Source organism: Thamnophis elegans, chromosome 5 (genome assembly GCF_009769535.1).
Source record: "Thamnophis elegans isolate rThaEle1 chromosome 5, rThaEle1.pri, whole genome shotgun sequence".
Classification (NCBI taxonomy): Eukaryota; Metazoa; Chordata; class Lepidosauria; order Squamata; family Colubridae; genus Thamnophis; species Thamnophis elegans.
The window spans coordinates 45,893,353-45,915,592 of NC_045545.1; the positions used below are offsets into that span (position 1 = coordinate 45,893,353).

At 39.2% G+C, this 22,240-nt stretch overlaps 1 protein-coding gene across 1 annotated transcript in view; it reads right to left on the reverse strand.

Moving 5' to 3' along the window:
* The window catches only part of LOC116509375 (copine-5), a 149,874-nt gene that overhangs the window by 30,782 nt on the left and 96,852 nt on the right, over positions 1–22,240 (reverse strand). The window contains exons 11-12 of the mRNA XM_032218530.1: positions 7,711–7,752; positions 7,094–7,169 (exon numbers count right to left, since the gene is read on the reverse strand). Of these exons, the coding sequence (XP_032074421.1) occupies positions 7,094–7,169; positions 7,711–7,752 (118 nt within the window). The remainder of the gene's footprint in view (positions 1–7,093; positions 7,170–7,710; positions 7,753–22,240) is intronic.

The following is a 22,240-nucleotide window of genomic DNA, read 5'->3' on the forward strand; positions in this document are numbered from 1 at the left end:
ACTCAGTTCCGGGGCTTCTGCCGCCCGGAACTGAGTGGAAGTTCTCTGCGTGAGGTGAAATGGGCGCCCGCCGCCTCGCTCTCCTGCCGCAGCATCCGTTTCAGTCGCGCAGAGAACTTCCACCCACTTCCGGGGCTGCCGCCGCCCGGCAAAAACCCCGGAACCGAGTGGAAGTTCTCTGCGCGAGGTGAAACGGCATGCCGCCGCCTTGCTCTCCTGCCGCAGCTTCCGTTTCAGTCGCTTCCCTCGTCCGTCTTGACTGCTGGAAGCAGTAACAAATGGCGCGTCCGTTCCACCATCAGCGCCCTGACAGCCACCCCCGCCGGCGGCTACCGGGCCTCGCTGGAGTCAATTGCAAAACCGCGTTCAGCGCTTTGAGGACCTGAGGCATCTTGGGAAATGCAGTTCCCTATCAGAAAAAATGGAGTAGCTGCGAATTTGTAACAACAACAGAAGATAATAACTTGGTGCTTCGCAGGTTACGAAAATCTCGTTTGATTTGCACTGTTTTTTAAAAGATAGATAAGGAAATTAGGCTGTGAAAGCGACTAGAAAGCCCCCCCTCCCCTTCCTGTGTGCGAGAAAGGGAAGGAGAGGAAGGAAGGAGGGAGGGGGGAAGGAAAAGAAGAAGGGAGGGGGGGAGAAGATGGAAGGAGAAAAGATGGATGGAAGGAGAAAGAATGGAAGGAGAAGGAGGAAGATGGAAGAAGAAAGGAAGAAAAAGAAGAAGGGAGGGAGAAAAGAGGGAAGGAGGTAGGAAGAAAAGGGGAAGAGAGGGAAAGAGCAGAAAGACAAAGAGGATGAAGTTGATAGGCAAGAGGAAGGAGGAAGGAAGGAAAAAAGAAAAAGAGGGAGAGAGGAAAGAAGAAAAGATGGAACTAGAAAGGAAAGAAGGGAGGGAGGGAGGAAAGGGAAAGACAGGGAAAGAGCAGAAAGACAGAGAAGGTGAAGGTAGATAGGCAGAAGGAAGGAAGAAGGAAGAAATAGGAAAGGAGGGAAGGAGGAAGGAACAGAAGCGAAGAGGAAGAGAGAAATGGAAAGAGCAGAAAGACAGAGAAGGTAGATAGGCAAAAGAAATGAAGCTGAAAGAATGGAAGGAGGAAGGAAGAGAAAAGGAGGAAGGGAGTGAGTGAGGAAAGAAGAGAGGATGGAAGGAGAAAGGAAGGAAGAGAGGGAAAGAGCAGAAGACAGATAAGGTGAAGGTAGATAAGCAAGAGGAATGAAGGAAGAAGTGAGGTGTCTCGAGGAGGGGGAAAACATTTAGTGACCAAAGTTACAATGGCATTGAAACAAGTGACTGATGACCATTTTTCACACTTAGCGACCGTTGCGACCATTTTTCACACTTAGCGACCATTGCAGCATCCTCGTGGTCACGTGATCAAAATTTTGTTTGGCAACAGATTCGTATTTATGCTGGTTTCAGTGTCCTGGGGTGACCTTTTGACAAAATATAAAATTTTTAATCAAGCCCCCCCCCCCCCCCCCGGTCAATGGTGTCCCTCTTTACCAATCTGATAATCTGGTCACCTTAATTTACAGTTAAGCAATATTTGAAGAATCACAATTAGTGGCTTAAGAATAATCTTACATATGGGCTCCTTCATTCCTTTGAAAGGGAATAAAACAAATATCAGATTATTATGAAAAACAGAAATTTAGATTCCTTCTCCTATTTCATGGCATTCTGTTATCTAGAAGAGCAAAGTTTGTGAATTATATAAACTATGCAAATTTCTCATCTCTATTTTCTCCTCCTCCTCCTCCTCCTCCTCCTCCTCCTCCTCCTCCTCTCAATTTCCCCCTTATTGAGGAAAGAGACTCGGTTCTTTGAGAGGAGCAGCTGGGATCTCCCTATGCCTAGTCAGGCCAGTCATATGAGAAATTGCCCTAGAACTGTCACATTAGATACTATGATAGCAAAACTACTGAGCATAAGACATTAATATGCAAAAAATGATTGATAATAACAGGACCCTCAGGGTCTGAAGTAACGGGCCACATATGTGGGCAACTGGGCATGCACACTGCGGCAACTTTTTCTTCCCAGCTTCAGATGGGCTTTGTCATCTGTTGGTGAAGGCAGATCTTCAGTTTAAGAGGAAAGGAACCAGTGGTGGGTTCCTACCGGTTTGGCTGAACTGGTAGTGATATGGCGGCCTGGGTCACTGGACCCAGCAGCGACCCAGGCCTGCCACACCCCAAACTGGTTCCCTGGTTGCCGCCGTCACCGCCACCTTGTTTTTGAATTCTGCGCATGCGCAGAACAATTTTAATTGAACTTTGCAAAGCGAGTGCATGAGCGAACCGGCAGTAAAGCCAGCTGGACCCCCCTCCCCCGAAAGGCACCATTGATGCATATTACAACTAGAACTAGTGACAGGCCCCCAACTCTATTGGTTAAGATCACATGCCATGCCAAGACATGATTTTTAAATCATGTTTTATTTTTATTTTTTAAAAAATAGCTTGGATTTATATTTAATATTAAATTGTTCATCATGGTTTAAAAGGTACTATGGCAGATTCAATGGTGGTTTAGCTCACCATATGTAGGGAGCACGGAAGATGATCCTGGTAGAGATACTGAAAAACTGTAACCTAGGTAAAAGGGGCTGAAACATTTTTAAGTCTAGAATATCCAGATAGCATTCAGAAGTGGCTATACTATAGCTCTTGATACTATAGCTCTTGAATTCACTGAACTATAAGAAGGAGGATGAAGTACAGCACACCTAGAGTTGCAAGATTCTGTTATAGCAATCACTTTCAATAAAAGCAGTGTTTGTCATCTTACAAAATTGATTTCATGGTCTGGTCTGCTTAAGTGGGGCTGAAATTATGTGAAGTCAGTCAAATCTAGTTTTAGCCTCTTGGCACTTGTTCAGTGCTATTTGAAGCTCAATATTAACATTACATGTTAGTAGTCTCAAGAGGTATGTAGATATGCATGAGCATCTGTGCATATCATGACGCTATCACAAATTTTATGCCAATTATATAACATTATCAGAGCTTTTGCCAAATGGTGTACACAGATAAGAGAAATATATATTCTTCAACTTGGAAACAGTGAAAAGCTTTTTCAAGGGACTCCTATGATAACCTATACGTTATCTCTGAGGATCCAGATTATTGGGGGAAGTATGCTGATTCTTAAACTGCTTAGAGAGGGCTGTAAAGCACCGTGAAGCGGTATAGAAATGAAACTGCTATTGCTATCTCATTAAAAAAAAAGAACTTTTGTGCATGACATGGAATTGAGTACATATAGTTTTCACAATGGAACAAGTGGTTACCTCCCCACTTCTGTCCCACATACCTCTTCCCTCGTGTTTTGCATTTTATTCATCAATTATTTGGAGTCAGGAAACAAGCCCTAAGGATGCCATGTTTGTAGAGGACACTAAATTATTCAAGATAGTGAAAATACAATTTGATAAATGTCAAAGCAACTTCTTCAAACTGGATTAGGAAAACAAGAGTTCTTTGCCACAAGGTGCACTATATTTACTGCTTGCTGCACACCTTAATGGCGGAAAGACTGGTTTTTGCACAAAAATGAAAAAATAAGGAGACTCCCTTGGAACAAGAAATAATAAATAAGATACTGACGTGCACAGAGATGGACAGACTAACTCTAGAGCTTAAAGACAAGGGTGACACAGAATATCATGAAATCTGGGACAAATGGTAATGATGGCTAGAAATGAGGGCAAAAGGCCGGGACAGAAAAACACAAACAAGTTAAGAATGGAAAAATATGGTATTAAGAATGTGTGATAGGTAGGAATTGGATATGTATTTGTATGATTAGTAATTATATAAAAGAAAGGATCAAAGGACAGGTAATTGGACTGACTACATACACCTATGTAATGGATATAAAATGTAATTGTTGCAAGATCAGTACCATTTTCTACACTATATGGAAACGTTTATGCCAGAAATGTTGTACTATGTCCAATGTTTTTAATTTTTATCTAATAAAAAACTTTTAAAAAAAGAATTCTTTGCCATATGTATAGGTAGCCTAAGCTTTAATGATTCAACAGAAAAGAGATATTTTGGTTGTGGTGGATAGGTTAAAAAAAAAAACCCTCATCATTTCAGCATGCAGTCGCAGAAATGAAAAAGGCAAACACTGTGTTTGGGAAGATCAGGAAATAGGTTAAAAATAGAACAGCCAGTGTTATAATGCTTTTATATAACTCAGTGGGGAGAGTGCAACTGAACTGTTGCATAAAGCTCAGGTAGTCCCATTCCAAACAATGGGATGTTCAGGCTGAAAGTTTTTAGGTTTGAAAAAGAACGGTAAATGGGGAAACATCATTGAGACTTTACAATAATTACTGTCTTTCAAATGGTTTTCCCTAAAGGAGGAATAGGGTAGAAAGACTGGTAATCATATAGCTGGAGTGGATAATAGTCAAGCTACTGATTCACTCCAATTAGGATACTGCACATAATCCGGCTGAAATTATTTATCTCCACTCTGGTTTTGGCAATCCCTTATTTATGTTTTTATTGAGATCTGAAATTAGCACAGTACTGTGGTTGCCAAGCCCTATCAATGGTTTTGTCCTACAACTGCATTTATTAAATTAGCTGTAGAGCAGATTATACCTCTTGGTATTTTAGTAGCAGAAGGGCTTTATTGTAAAAATGTAAGTCATGCTCAAAAATTATTGTTCATTTTTAGTCTAATGTATTGTCATGTAAAATGACAGGTATATACTTCAGAGAGTATTCTCCTTGTAAACACCTGACTGTAAATATTTTATTCATTCCTGCCTATAGGACTGTGAAAGCTGCTAATGTAGTTTATGGAAGCAGTGGTCTGAAACTGGTCTAAATAGGAAGATTTGGGATAATTTGAAGGGTTTGTTTCTCTCAACTGAAAAATGGGAAAAATATTGCTTCTATAAATACAAGAAATGTGTGCATAGATTTTTAGAAGCCTAGTGCAATTGATAAAGCAGAACATTTCTTTTCTTTTAGGACAACAATTCTGGAAGCATCAAATTTATAAAATCTGGTTATTGTACCATCCTTGCTGAACATTACCTCTCTTATGGGGACTAGAATTTGGCCAATAGCCTTTGGAAAATACTGAAGCATATAGCAATATGAAATATATTTATACAGCATTACTCCATTGGCTTAGAGCCTCAATATTTCAGGAGTATAGATGGTTTTTGAAAGATTTATATTTAGAAAAAAAAAATCCCTAGCAGAGGAGAAAATTACATTGATGCATTGAAAAAGAAATGATGGTTGTGGTCTAAAACTAGTCTTAAAATAGACTGATTGTGAGAAGTAAGACATTATTTCTACCTGTGTTGTGATTCAGATTTTATTCAATGAGAGAGAAGAATTCCTGCTACCCAGGAATCCAGAGGAATCAGTGGTAACTAAAAAAACTATTGTATAATATTAATGAAAGCCAGTTTGGTGTAGTAGTTAAGGCATCAGGCTAGAAACAGGGAGAGTGTGAATTCTAGTCCCACCATAAGCACAAAGCTTGCTATGTGATCTTGGACCAGAAAGGAGGTAGAGGCAAATCACTTCCGAAAAACCTTGCCAGAAAAACGGCAGGAACTTGTCCAACCAGTCTCAGAGAATTGGCACGATTGAACAGAATAGGAAAAAAAGAGGAAAGAATGTTAATAGATCATCCTCCCACAGTCAGTCTAATTCTTTCCTTGCAACTGCCATCATTTCCAACCTGCATTATTCCCAGCCAGGAATCACACTGGCAGGATTAATGGGTGTTGAAGTTCAAACGCTTTGGAGGGTTCGAACTGAGAAAGGATGAAATGAAACCTCAATGGGACAGTATTTCCTGACCGGGGCAGCAATACTATTATGAACTTCGAAGCAACTGCCTCCGGCTGAGTGTCATAAAAGTGTTGGAAACTATTCTTATTTGCTTTGTATTTTATCTGCTTGGGAGAAAGATCACCTTTGATCTTTCCTTCCCTTACAGTAATAAAATATTATACCAGGCTTTGGATACAGCTTCTTATAACTTGGGATAGCTAAAGCGTACCATTTGCTGAGCAATTATTTTTTTAAAGATATTTCAGATCACAGTCTACAGAAACCTTATTGAATTAATAGTGGTCTTATGTAACTCCTACTCATTTTAATTAAACTTAGGCTGGAATTTCCTAACACAAACTTCCCCAAGCAGCTGCCCAACAAATGTGTTGCGCTAAAGTCCCTTTAAGAATATGGAGCATGGGACTAATCCAATGTATGTTGAAAACACTAAACTGAGGAACAGATGCTCCAGTGGGACTCCCCACCACCCAACAGAACTATGCTTTGGAAAAGCCTTAGGGAGACTGCCACAAAGCCCAGGAAAAAGTGGTATAATTCATCAAGAAGATGGGCAAAGTTGATAACTAAAGTATTGAATTTGAGAAAGGAGGATTTTTGCTTTGCCTCTCTAAAAAATTAAGTTAAGCTTATTTTGAGGTTTACAGTACCATTTCCTACAATTTCACACCTTAAATGACAAAACACCATTCAGCTCAATTTAGTTATTTTGATGGGAAAGGTTGTAATAACTACAAAAGTATGGTTTAAGGAGAGCATGTAACTATTGTGAATGAGATGGAATAGAATAGAATATTTTTTAATTGGCCAAGAGTGATTGGACACACAAGAAATTTGTCTCTCATGCATAAGCTCGTAGTGTACATAAAGTATAAACAGCAAGTAATTGGTCATAAATCATAGTTACAATCATTAATCATAAGTTACAAACAATAATTGATAAATTGTAAGAAACCAATAGGAGAAGATAGTAAGAAAGATGAGAAGACGAGAAAAGATGAGAAATGAGACAGTGCTGGGGGAATTAAGTGTTCAGCAGAGTAATGGCACAGGGTGAGAAACCATAGTTTTAATCAAATCACCACAGAATGTAGGGGTCTTAATAGAATGGACTATATGGGTCATAAAATCTGACTGCTTGCTCAAGGCAACAATTTGTTAAACCATTTCAATCATTTTTTTCAATCATCAATCAATATCAACTAACTTTGAATGCTGATATTAAGGGGCAGTTCAAGAAGCTACTCACCTCGTAGACATTAAACTGGCTTTGTCCTCGTGCCAGTTCTCTATAGCTGGTTGTAAACTCTCCAATGAAATCATGGCTGTTAACAGGAAATAAGATTGTGAGAAGCGATATACAACAAAGAATCCTATTTCTTTATATCTTGATGGTCCAAGATGAGGAATAATAAAACATCATAGCCAATCAGTGGTAATTCTGCCTATTCCTTACTTCCTTAATTTGTGTATTTTTGGTCCAGCTACCAATATATGGAGTTCTAATCTAGTCTACTTTTGATTCTTCTCTTGTCATTTACTTAGACAATGGACTATATTTTAAATAAAGTGATTCATAAGGCAAAGCCGGCCTTTCCAAATCTGAGGGCTGTGAGATGTGTTTGGATTTATAATTCTCATCATTTTCAACATCACAGCTGGAATTCTAGTCTCAATACATGCGGAAGACTTTGGATGCCAAATCTTTTCTCTTTTGTGTTGAAGACAGGACTTTTTGCCTCAAGCTCCATAAATCCAATTATGCTATGTGCTCTTGTTACATTTTCTTTTCATTTAATTTTCATCAATGTAGTTTTTTTTTTTTTTTTTTAAATGACTAAGTGCAAGGAACTAAATGTTACTTACCTGCCATCTCGATCCCAGTCATACACCTCTACTTTTATGGTTCTGCAAAAGATGACATTAGTGGTCAAGTTGCAATTCTTATTACAGTTTTCTTCTGAGAAAACCACTGGCATGAAAAAAAAGTCAAGCTGTGCATTAGAGATAACATTCTTTCTTTCAAGAAAGCTGAGCAAGTAAGCCTGGTGGGATTTAGGGGATATTAAGACTATTCCAGCTACCCTACATAGGACAAAATCTCCTAAGTAGGCCTACAACTGCCCTTCTAGCCTTTCCTGGATAAGCATCTCGGAACCGATGTATTAAATAAGCACATGTTTACATCAAGGTCTCTTGCCATGTAGTGAAAATGGAATTGCCAGGAGGTGAATCTACATTGAATCTTTATTCTGATTCAAACAGAAGATAGGATTGAGCAAAGAAGTTGCTAGCCATGTAGTAAATAGGCTGTAAGGATGCAATTTTTTTTAAGGTGAGCCTTTTTTGCTGCCTCTGGACCATTCTACTTGGCCAATTAAAATATCTCCTTTATCACACAGTTCTATTGGGAAAATGGCTGCCCACAATATGCTTGAAGGCAATCATTAAAAGCTTACAGTAATTTAGACAAGGCAGAGGATTTCTCTTTTTCTTTCTTTCTTTTTCTTCCTCTCTCTCCTTCCTTCCTTCTTTCTGGCTGGTGGTTAGTTTTGTTAATAGGGGGAGAGTTATTGCATTCTTCGATAGGGTCTCCCCTATTTGAAATTAAACACAGTTTGGGAGTTCTCTTGGTTATTAATTAATGTTCAGATAACAGCTGTAGCCAAAAAGTTTCAGATGTGGAAACGCAACAAAGTAGGTATATTACCCCCATTTCAAAAGAGGAAATGAAAATAAAAAAGCACTGTTAGCAATATTCATCTAGGCAGAAATCAAAATAATTTTCTTTTAAACCCAGGCTCTACCCAGGCTGTGTCCTAGTGTCTTTGGATCACTTTCCTGCCAATACATAAAACTGGAAAGTTATTTTTCTGTGTTCCAAGATGAATAGGTGCAAATTAATCAGCAAAAGTGATGTATCATTTTTGTGATGGCGCCCCAAAATACTCCAAGGAAGCATTTCTCTTTCTCTGAAAGTCTGATTTCCTGTCTTTTTTAGCTTTTTCTGGCAAGTGAAGACAACATCAGACAGAATTTTGATCAGCTTTGGTATTTTGCACTGCATCTCAATTCTCAAATTTTAGTTACATGTGATCTTTTTATATCTGTTATCAGCTATTTTTTAGTTTTCTTTTTTTGTAATATTTTAATTACTTATTTTTCTCTGTGAAGTTGAATGATGAGATACATATTATTCTAATAAATGCATACAAACTGTGGTTTGTCTTTAAAGTATGAGGAAGAAGGGAGGTTGCCACAAATGTGTTTCATCTATTTTTCCTGGGTTACATTGGAAAGATGTGAACCATTTAAATGTTGATAAACAGACAGTCTTCTGAGACAAAATTTGCCAATATCTGGTAGATATTATTTAACCCTAACAGTTTAATATATGCTTTACAAGGATGCCAGAGATATTTGTTGTTCCCAAGTAGACAGTGGGGGACACTGGCACTTTTACCCTTAACTCCAATGCAATTTTCAATGTCAGGCACTGATTATTCTCAGTAAATACTCCAGGCTAGTGGCTTCTTAAACTCTTGTTAGCAAAATGACAGTGATTAAATTGCCTGTGGCTGTATGTATGCTGACATGTGACATTTGAATTCTCAGAGGTAGAGGAATGAGTGGCGATGTCAGAGCAGACTTGAGTTCCATTTGGAGCTAATTTACAGAGACTCTGCCACATCCCCTCACCCACTTCTGTGACTTGAGAATTGCTTTCTCGATATTTTCAGTGCTTTTTTAAGTCAACCAAACTTCCAAACTATTGCACACACCAGCAATTTAAAAAGAAGGCCCATGTTATAAAAGCAAAGCAAAACAGAAGAATGGCAAACAAACCCAATATTTCAACTACATTATAATAGATGAGCAGGGATGGGCAACAATGAAAAAAATTCTTGTAGGAGGCAAAACATATTCACTGAAACCAATAAACACAACTGATGAGAAGTATTCTATCAATCATAGAAGCAGATCTCATACACAAATGCTCTAAAAATGGCAAGTCACACTTTGGTGGAAACTAACATTCAAGAAGAGTGTCCTTTTATTTAGAACAGTGGTCTCCAACCTTGGCAACTTTAAGACCTGTGGACTTCAACTCCCAGAGTTCCTCAGCCAGCAAAGCTCTGGGAGTTGAAGTCCACAGGTCTTAAAGTTGCCAAGGTTGGAGACCACTGATTTAGAGCATTCCTGCCTGATGACTGATCCCAATGTTTTTCATACAATAAATGCATTCTACAAAATGTGCTTGGAGTGACTGATAGCTTGAGTTTTATTCCCTCCTTTCCAAAAATGGAGAATAATCCTTTAAAAAAAACAAGCCTGAGGTGATTTTGTTGGTAAACAGCAATTCTGAGAGATCAAGTGAAGAATTTGCTGAGTTCCACTAAAGGTTCTTTTCTAAACAGTCATGATGGGATTGGCAATCTTTTCTTGGGTTGCTTATGAGTGAATGTTGAGTTTTATTGTCTAATTTACTTTGTGCACATTTCTTTTTGGTATTGTCCTACACCCCCCTTCCTTTTTGATTGTAAGCCGCCCTGAGTCCCCTCAGGGAAAAGGGCGGCCTATAAATAAATAAATCTACAAATCTACAAATCTATTAAATGCATGCATGTTTACTTTTAAGTTTTGAAATCTGGGGAGATTTTGAAGAAAGCAATTTATTGTGAATAGTGTAGAATGCACAGATTGGAACTATGTTCAGTACATTTGATACTGGACAGAAAAAACCCCAAACCTTCAGAAAGTCAGGAATTCAGATCTATCTTTGTTTATTCTTCATTTTCTTGATACATTTGGCTGGCAAATTTTGCAACCAAATCTTACACATACCAAACTCATTTATACTCATGTATTGTGTGCACATGATTAAGGCAATTGTCACATGGGTGGGACATAAAAGCCAGGTTTCACTTATATCCAGGCTTTTGTACAGGATCGCAAGATGATTTGCATTGCACTCGGTCCTATTTTCCTCACACTAGTTTATGAAGTTCATGAAGTAGGTTGAGTTGAGAATAATTTTCAAGGAGCTTTCATGGCTGAGGGGGAACTAGAATTTAAATTTCCCAGCTCCTGGTTCAGTACCTTAACCACTACAAAATATTCACTGACTTTCTGGATTTGCCTCTGGAAACTCTTCAATTTCTTTCTCCCAATTTTATATCTACAGGTGGTCCTCAAAGTCCCATGATGATGATAGGAAAAGTGGCTTATTACCAGTCCTTGAACATACAACTGTTGCAGCAACCTTGCAGTCACATAACCATTATCCAGATACTTGGCATCTGGCTTGTTCTTAACAATCACATGTTGCTTCACTTAATGCACCACTGCACCACAATGAATTTTTTGGTCCCTATTGTGACTGTAAGTCCAGGACTACCTACATTAATAGTTGAATTAGATCTTTTTTGTCGTTTTCATCCATTTTTTTCTTTTTGCAGGTTGCCCCCCCCCCCAATCAATACATGTCTTTTAGGGGTGGTAATAGTTATAGAATGGAAAATAAATGAAAATAAAAGGCTTCCAGATTAGATAAGTATGCAAAAGAGAGCCTATCAAGAAACTGCATTAGGACTGCAGTTTTGTTTTATTTCAAATGTTGATAAGTTGCCAATATCAATTTACTCAGGGTGGTAACATCAAAAAAGGATTAGAGAGAGCTTTCAAAAAAATGCCCCCTTCAGTGAATGGGGTTTAAATTGAGACTCCAGTTCAATGTAAACAGGTGCAAAGCAATGGCATCCTGTTGCAACACCTCCTGCCCTCAGATTTCATGCATAAAGAAGAGGGGGCTGAGTTGGCAGTAACTGATCGGAAAAGATAAAGAAAGGGAATTTGGAATCAACAGTTCCATGAAAATGTCAACCCACATTAATCCTTGAAATCATTAGGAAGAAAACAGAAAATAAAACTGCCAATATAAAAAACCAAGTGAGTGCTCTCAAAAAGCCTTGGGCTGAGACAGCACTCAAAACAAGCGTCCAGTTGTGTTCATTGCACCTCACAAAGGACGTTGTAAATCTGGAAAAAATATAAGAAAAGCAACCAATATTATAAAGAGCCCAAGGAGCAATTGTTGGAACTGCTAACAAGCCCAATGAAGGAAACCACAAACATGGGAAACAGCATATATAATTTTGATTTTACACAGAAGGGAATGATCTGGAAAAAACAGTCATAAAGATGTTTGGGATGAACCAGACTATAATTTTTATAACAATATTAGGCATGGGAAATATGATGGTGATATATACCATTTTATACTATGCAAAAATTGTCACAGTTTCTCTAACAATATTAGATCCCAGAATGATCTAATTAATGTTACCACAGGAGGAATTCAAGACTTTTCTCAATAAAAGGAAGTAACAATTTACCCAATGAATAGATATGCCTACTGGCATTGAATTAACTGGTTTTCAAAGGAGAGAAAACCATTCATGGAGGATTGGGCAATGAATAGCTACACATGTTAATGCATCTGCAGATTGTTTCCTTGAACAACAGGGAGCATTCTTTTAGTACAGTATCAGCCAAGGAACAATAGTGGAATAGGGCATCATCCCCATATTTTGCTTGTGAGCTTTTAGGATACCCTTGGTTGTAACACAGAATGCTAGGGTAGGGGAGCCTTTAGCCCTAAGCCTGGTGGTGTGATTGTGTTGCTCTGGTTACAGAGAGGGACTGGGGCTCAGATGATAAGGAACATATTTCAGAGCATGGCACACAGGAGAATATGCCAAATAAAGGTAGAATAATTCCTCCTACTTTTATAAACATCGACTCTTCAGATAGCAAGGATTCGTAGCAGTTTTATAATTCATCCACTGGACTAGGAAAAGGTTAATATTTTAAAGCATACTTTCAATCAGGAAACAGAATGAGACTATTGCGTCTGTTGTCTTGATCTGTGACTAGCTTGGTCCCAATGTCATACGTTTCCATAGCAACAAAAGCTAAAAATATACCATCTAAAATGGGGGAAAGGCCCACGCAGCAGTCAAAACAAACTAAATAAAGATCAAATTGCAATCATAATGGGGAAAAAAGTAATTTTAATAATTTCTCTGGACTTGCTCAGGAGGTGATGAAACAAGATGGAAGAAAACAACAGATTCTGGAGATAGAAAGCTCACAGTTCCATTAACCACTGTGGAAAGGAGGCTCAGCTGTGTTGGAAAATGGTATTCCTCAGGTCGCTTTCCATATGAGTGTGATCAAGTGAAAAAGCTTTTACTTCTCCAATAGTGATTTTTGGTTTAAGATATCTGGCACTGTGCAGCAGACAGTGGTCCAGATTAGGAGCCTCGTATGGTCCAAATTCAATGACTGAACAGATTACGAAGTATAATTATAAATAGACCCATAGTTATATACATAGAGAGACACATACGCACACTTTACTTTAGCAAATAGTTAAAAATGATTCCACTTGTACTTTTTATATCTCCGGGATACTGTATCAAACACCAAGAGGCAGAAAAACGTAAATTTAAGATGAAAAAGTATTGGGTGTTAAAAGTAAACTTTGGCAATAATATTACAACAGTTAAGGATAATATGATATTGGTATCACAATAGGCTATCCAAAAGCTATCTTGATATTTGTTATCTTAATAATTGATAAGAGCAATATGAAGAAACCTGAGAATTTGTTTCATGGTCAAGAGAACTAAGAAATTATTGAGCTTTACATTCACATGAGATATTTCTTCTTTGAAAAGAATCATATTATTCCACTGTCATATATGTTTTGCAGGAATAATAAAGAGTTATTTTGCAGCATTGGTATAAAGATTACAGTAATACAATAAACATGTATAATGTTTTCAGCTTCCTAAATTATTCCATGCAATCACATATTTTGACTATATACATCTAGTTAAGTGTCAAACTTAATGTATCAACTTACAAAGACTCACATTCAAGTCTCTACCAATCCCTTGTGGGCCATTTGTTCTCTTACTCCAATCTACACTCAATGATGAAAAGGGAGCATGCACACATGCGCACGGTCGTCTGGGACACAACCCAGAAGGAGAGTTGCCCAGGGGGCATGCACATGCTGGAAAATGCACTCCCACTTTTGGGTGTGTGCATGTGCAGTGGCCAGCTAGTCTTCCAGTTACTGGCATGCATGCACATGTGACAATCAGTTGGCCGGTGCACATGCTCATTCCAGAAAACGGAAGACCAGCTCTCCCAGTTTCGGCATTGCCACACGCATGAAGGCAAGCCGATTGTCACGTGCACATGTGCACCATAAACCTGGAAGAGGAATGGGCGACACTGCACGTGCCAGCCAGGCAACATGACTTTGTGTGCCACTTTGGGCACGCGTGCCATAGGTTTGCCATCACAGGTCTAAGTTAATATCCTTATAACAAAGTATAGAAAAAGTATACTGGGAATTACAAAGACTGAAGCTGTTGTTCTTAAACTCCCCGCAATGAGGTATGATCAAGGAATGTCCACCAGTTTCTAAATTTTTCCAAACCTTACTTTGGAATTGCAATTGGAAGCCAAAACTGAAGCAACTTTTTTCATCAAGTCATTGTCCCCAAATAGATCATTTTAGCTGAGGCAACATTACCAAAAGGCATTCTTTCATTCAGAACCTTAAGAGGCATGTTCACATCTGTATATATTTGCGTCTCTCTATACACACATACAGTATGTACGTATGTATATACAATATATACACTAAAATGTAAGTGCAGTAATCAGGCAAACAGCTTTTCAATCTCTGTTCTCACTTCATGGATGTAGCCACCGAGGTGAATTAGGAAACCACAACAGATTCTGAATTTCTCCAAGAGATGGGAATGAAAGTGGATGGAACTGCTGAGCTGGTGACAATAATTAAGGCTGATCAAGACTTTTGTAGCCATCAAAGGGCCTCTCATCTCTACTCTAAGCAAAATAGGACAGGGATCAGGCAGCATCAAAAATAAGCTTAATAAAATAGGCTGCTACATTTATGGTACCATTTTTCTAGCCTATCATTTGGGAATAACCTTTTATCTCACGAAGGAATAATATTAGTGATGCTGGTTTCATCTTTCATAAATCTGTAGCTAGAAAATTAGTGGCAGGAATTCTATACGTTCAGGAAGATTGCAGAAGCTTTGCAATGACTTTGATCCGCATCTTATCAGAGCATAGTATCAAACTCCTTTATTTCTATTCTTGGAGGATATACCTTAATTAGCAAATAAAATAAGGAAATACAAATAAAAGTCTTGGGAAACGTCAATGACCTCCATTAAAAGTATAACAATGATATTTGGACTAACGGCATTTTCTTTTAATTTATTATTTTCATATAGCTAAGAACTTTCCATTGCTTTATTTATTCAACACACATTTATTCAAGAAAATTAGGAGGTGCACCTTTATTTAGCATTATGGTCAAGAGCAGAACAAAGTTATCATGAACTTGGTTTAATACAATCCTTTATTCAATAAGAACAACCCTGCCAGTGAGTAGTGACACTTTCCATTAAAAATTATCTATTATTTTGTGTGTAGTAGTAGTCATAGATTAAAATCTGTCAGTTATGAAAATAGCCTTCAAGCCGTGGGTTATAAATTAGGTTGTTTTAACTAACTTAAGTTTATTTTACACTAGAGAGCTGCATGACAGCCTGAAGCTCACATATACTGCTTCCCAGTATATGTGAGCTCTAAATTATGGTTTAATATTACATCCTAACTGAGCCGATTAGTATTACTGCCCAGTTACTACATTCCAGAGCAAACATTCCCCAATCTTGTACAAATCAGACAGTATTATGGAAGAAAAAGCAGCTTTTTTGCATAAACAATATTATTTCCCTTCTAAATGGCTCCCAGAAAAACCTGTTATATCAGCACCCTTTAATCAACTTAAAGAGAGCTAAATATCAATTATCTAGTTTTATTTGGATTTTCTTTTAATGATCTCAAACAGACGCGTTTGAGAACATTACCACTATATGACTAACTACCACTATATAACCGACCACTGAGTCCCTGAAATCATTACAAAATGAATAATTTTCAAACTTTAAAAAATGGATCCAATCTAACAGAGATCAGCACATTATGCATGTTTACTCAGAATAAATTCCATTAAGCTGGACATGTCTTAATACCAGTGTATATACAGTATTCATCCATATTACTTCTCTACAGTGACGTGCGGTGAGGTTTATGGCTGTTGAGGCAGTCCTCCCCCCCCGACACCACACTGACTAAAGCACTTTCTTTTGCCTGCCTGTGCTCGCAGCAGCCCGCCTGAGCTCTGCCACAAGCACAGGCAGGCGAAAGAAAGTGATCTTCGCCTGCCTGTGCTGGCGGGCTGCTGCAGGTACAGGCAGTGGAAAGAAAGTGACTTTCGCCTGCCTGTGCTGCCGGACTGCCACAGGCACAGGCGGGGGAAAGAAAATAACTTTCACTCGCTTGTGCTGGCGGGCTGCTGTTGACACAGGTGGGCGAAAGAAAGTGACTTTCGCTTGCCTGTGCTGGCGGGTTGCCGCGGACGAAAGAAAGCACTTTAGGCTCAGGTGGGCGAAAGAAAGTGCTTCACTGAATAAAGTGCTTTCTTTCACCCGCCAGAGCTGCGCAGCATGTGTGCTTGTTGTGTGAGGGCAGCGCAGGTGGGGCGTGGATGGAGCGGAGGAAATATCTCCCCCCCTTCCCCCACCCTCTGCTGCCCGGGCAACCTGGCCAGCCTCTCTCGCGGCGGCTCTCTGCGGCCCCGAGCCTGGAAGTCCCTGGAGGAGCTGGCAGGGGCTGCAAGAGCCGCAGGCTGGACTGAAGCCGGAGGTGATGCCCCTTCAGCTGAGTAAGGCAGGCTGCCCTCCCTGCCTCTCCTACCCCCTTCCCTCTCTTCACTCAAACAAACTCTCTCTCAAACAAACAAACAAACACACACACACAGTTGCACCAGGAGGATGAAGTTTGAATTCCTCCCCCTCCTATTGACCCACACGTACCTTTTCCAGCTGTTTCAGAGAGGATTTCAACTCTGCTCTTGCCTGCCATCATGAAAAGAAAAACAATGTAAAAGGAAAAAGGCAAGAACTGAGGTCAGGCTGGACTAGTTGCTGCCAGAGTCGCTGTGGATGACTCTGCTTAACTGTTTAAAAAAGCCTCTAAAAAAATGTCCTCTACAGAAGGAGGCAGGAGAACGATGTGCTTCATCTAGGTCAGGAATTTTTCGGCTTTTAACCCTTGCTTAACTCTGCTCGAATAATCATAAAGTCAGACTAGATGAGGCACGTGGTTCTCCTGCCTCCTCCTGTAGAGAGCGCTTTTTAGAAGCTTTTTTAAACAGTTAAACATTAAGCAGAGTCTTCCACTGTGACTCTGGCAGCAACTAGCTCAGCCTTTTTCCTTTTACAATTTTTTTCTTTTCAGGATGACAGTGGTGAGGCTCTGCCTCCCCTGTCTCCCCTGCCTGCACGTCCCTGCTTCTCTGGGAGTAAATTCCACTGAACTCAGAGAATAGTCAACTTCACTATTTCAGTTTTAAAGAGACATATTCAGATTGCAGCTACATATCTTATTGCCTTCAGTAAAAAAGAATATTAAAAATAGGAATCTCACATGGATTTTACAAAAGAGAACTTTAACAATGTAGTCTTTTGGTAAGGCTGCGTGTATTCAGCAGTGGTGAGATTCAAATTTTTTTTTTACTACTGGTTCTGTGGGCATGGTTTGGTGGGCATGGCAGGGGAAGGATACTGTAAAATCTTCATTCCCTCACTACTCTAGGGGAAGGTTACTGCAAAATCTCCATTCCCTCCCGATCAGCTGGGACTCGGGAAGTAGAGAATAGATGGGGTGGGACTAGTGAGAGCTGGTATTTACCAGTTCTCTGAACTACTCAAAATTTCCGCTACCGGTTCTCCAGAACTGATCAGAACTTGCTGAATACCATACCTCTGGTATTCAGATGTTTAGAAGCTAAAAAGAAAGTATCAGATGAAATAAAATGAACACTTTCCAAATCATTCTCTGATAGCAAATATTTGAAAAGATAATTTAAGGTTAAAAAAATGGACTAACACATTCTTATTTGTTTCTTAATCTAACAACATAAAGAGAGCTATATCATAAGATCAGTGAATACTTTGAAATCTGAGATCCAACTGGCTTTAATTAAGCAGTTATCGCTTTTCACAAAAAATAAAAAATGTTGGATTAGCATTGGGAAATGCCTGTCACCTTGCTGGATGATTAACAATTACTTCAGAATTTGAGTTTGAAGAAAGTCAAGATGATAGATGAAACTTTCTTCCTTTGCATGTACTATAAAAGCTTCAACTGAATGCACACTTCCTATTTTTCCAGCGAGGCTTATTTCCAATAAAAATATAGAGAACTGCAAGAGTTCTTTAAGAGTTTACTTTGGAATCATATGTATATATAGCAATGAAGAACTGTAAGAAGAATTGGGGTCCGAAACCAACCTACTGCAGCCAATAGGGAGGTTAAAGGTCTTTTCCTATGCCATCTTTCCTCCACATTTCTGTGCCTGGCACTTAAAAGATTTACGAAACATAAATATGGTTGCTAATTACTTCATTAGTGTAATGTGTAGTTTTGTTTTCTGTGTGGGCTCATATTTCTGAAGGCTGTTTATCTCCTGGAAAATACTACCACAAAGATCTAATTCAGATAGCTTTTGTGCAACGATTGTGGTTAAATATTTTGCGTACTTAAACAAGCTCCATAGTATCTTGGAAAAATGCTGGCACTACTGGAGGAATGTTCTGAGCAACAATTTTTTGGCATGAACCCAGAAACCTCCCCTGGCAAATATTCTGATTTATTTTCTTTCAGTAAGTATTTCGGGATTGCATGTTTGTTTAGCACTTTATGGCTTTATTCACACGGCACATTTACCCAATGATACCTGAGCCATGGTTTATTCAATTCACTCAATGTTCTGATTTTCATAAATCACTGAATTAGAGGCTAACCACATAAGGTGGATTAACTCACCTCAAGGCTGGATTATTGCAACGCGCTCTACATGGGGCTACCCTCGAAAAGTGTTCGGAGACTGCAGTTAGTCCAGAATGTGGCCGCGCGAGCGATACTGGGTGCACCGAGGTACACCCATGTTACACCTGTCCTCCCCAAGCTGCACTGGCTTCCAATTGGCCTCCGGACGCAATTCAAGGTGTTGGTTATTACCTTTAAAGCCCTACATGGCTTAGGGCCAGTGTACCTTCGAGACCGCCTACTGCCACATACCTCCCAGCAGCCAGTAAGATCCCACAGATTGGGCCTCCTTCAGATGCCATTAGCCAGACAGTGTCGGCTGGCAGGCCCCCAGAGGAGAGCCTTCTCTGTGGCTGCTCCGACTCTTTGGAATCAGCTACCCCCAGAGATCCGGACTATACCCACTCTCATGACCTTCAGGAAAGCTGTAAAAACCTGGATGTTCTGGCAGGCCTGGGGCTGTTGACCTCACTGTTGAGGTCCAGCCCCGATTAGAATGAATGTATGTAGTGTTGTGATTTTAAACCGTTTTTTTTCTCTCTCTCTTTTTTCTCTTTTTTTTCCTCTTTTTTGTAAGCCGCCCGGAGTCCTTCGGGATTGGGCGGCATATAAATTTTATTTATAAATAAATAAATAAATAAATAAATAAATAAATAAATAAATAAATAAATAACCCAACATGCGCCTGATTAATCTGTGATCTTTTTAGTCATGAGAACCCAATTTAAGGGTGAAATGCCAGCGAAAAAAATTCAAGTCAGATATTCTCAGTCTGACTCTCACCTTCATCATGAACACACCAGGTAGATTTAGCAAGCCACTTTCAGTTACAATGCACCTATCTGAAATATCAGTAGATAATATTACTAATGCTCTAATTTAGTGACTTGAGTCATAGTGGTGCAGTGGTTAGAGTTGACTCCTGGCTGCCTGCAATTTGGCAGTTCAAATCTCACCAGGCTCAAGGTTGACTCAGCCTTCCATCCTTCCGAGGTGAGTAAAATGAGGACCCAGATTGTTGGGGGGGGGGGCAATAGGCCGACTCTGTAAACTGCTAAGAAAGGCCTGCAAAGCACTGTAAAGTGGTATATAAGTTTAAGTGCTATTGCTATTGTTGCTAGAACATAACCAGATAATGTAGTTTATGTACTAGAGATGTTTGAAACTTCATTAAAATATTCATAATCATTTCTAATAGTTTAACAATGGTGTGTAGTGGGGGGGGGAGATGGGCAGTTAAGAAATATAAAAATAAATAAAGTCGGCTATACTGTTATCAATAAATGGAACCCACAAAGGGTGAGAGCAGAACACATCCTTCTCCTGGCTTACTATGCTCCACTGGTTTAAATTGCCCTTCATATCAGCTCTGCTAATAGGAAGGGTACAGGCAGGGTAAAAAAGCCAAGATGGTGTCCACAATTGTGTCCACACTTTTTAATGTTATCTGCATGAAAGAGGAATGAAACGTCAATCTTGCAGTTGCGGTTGCCATCTTGAATGTTTACCTAATACATGCGCGCGTGCGCGCGCGCACACACACACACACACACACACACACACAATGACCCTGTACAGGAAGTTGAATGATCAGGGGGAAACAATCATCAAGCAATGAAGGATGGAGAAAAAGCAGATTTAGTCCCCATTCTTCAAAGTTCCACTTTGTAAATAAGGCAGATTCTTGACCACTTTATAACTAAATTAATGACTGCAATTTTGTACTCTTTCTCACCCTTAAAACCCTCACAGCCACCCCAAATAGTTCTAAGTGTGTCAACAACATTTAGCAATTGATCTGCTAAGTTTCAAGAACAATTTTTTCAGGACACTTAGGGAGGTATGGAAGGGGGGGAGAAGGGGAAATGGGAATACTTTGCTTCCCAAAGATCTCCCATTCCCCTTTCCAAGGTTAAATCTCCACCCACCCCCAGGAAAAGACTGGGAAAGTCCATGGACACTAACTGCAGCCCTCTTTCGTCCATCTCACACAAAGTTGCCCATCAACATGGCTTAGTCCAATACGTGACCCAGTCTTACTCAAATCAGTTACAAACAAAGTTTCATGCTCCACATGACACATTTGCCAGCATAAACACAGCTGGTGCGAAGATGCAGCACAGAGCCCAATTTTGCCAAGCCACTGGATTACTTAATAAGGTATTCTAATTACTTATGGAAGGAAGTCTTAGGGACAGAAGGTTTAAATTCTTAACACTTTTAACTTTTGCCAGTTCAAAATGCTATTCTGAATACACACAGAGTTGGCAGGTAAATTAAATCCTCACTGTTCAAGTTTAGCGCCATTAGGTGAACATAGCAGTAGAAGCCAGCAAAAATGTCAGACCTCGCGTAACTAAAGGACTACTTTAAGCCAGTCTCTGCAGCAGTTGAGAATCATCTAAAAGTGCACCTAGGGCATTTTAAGAAAATAAAATCTATTAAGAGTAAATAGATTTTCTATTCATTTTATATATTTACATATTTGTTAGATCTATGTTTGCCTTCTCTCAGGAGCTCAAGGTGGTGTATGTAGCATTGCATCCTCTTATTTCTCCCTGTAACCATCCTGTAGGTAAGGCTTCAAATCATCCAGTCAATTTCCAAGGTGGAGAGTGGATTTAAACCAGGGACTCATCAACCCCAGCTCAACCCCTTCACCAGAACACAACCCTGACATTTGTATGAAATTAATTAAGGGATGAATGTTATTTGCTTTCATCTCTTCAAAATAATATCTGAAGTCTTTTAAGAAAAATTTACAGGAACTAAAAAAAAAGATGCTTCTTCTTTTTTTTTTTTTTTTTTTTTACAAAATGAATTTAAATTAAAGCCAGTGTAGCTTATAAAATGTTTTACTTTCCTCCTGGAAAAGTCAGAGAACATTTTTCGCTTTTCATTCATACAGAGCTTTCTCAGAATGAAGTTGTATTCTATTAACAGAAAGCATTGATGTGAAAGCATCGATTTGTGTAGCAGGGCTGAACTGCTAATCAACAGAAAATATGCTGATAAAAGCTACAATTAATGCACAGCTCTCAAATGAACCCAGATGCAGAGAATCAATTGTGATATAGGAAATCATAAAGCTAAGTGAAGAGTATATTGCCCTGATAATGGAGCCAATCATCTTTTTGGGTGCTCTTGAAGATGTCCCTCATCAGCAAGACTCTCATTTTTTATTTATTGATTTATTCATTCATTCATTCATTCATTCATTTACTTACTTATTTCATCAAGTATGAATTAGATAACAGATATAAGTATAGACATGATTATGAATACATGAAATGAATACGAATACAAGGTAACATTGTGACAGGGATGATAGGCATGCTGGAGCGCTTATGCACGCTCCTTAAAGACCTCTTAAGAATGGGGT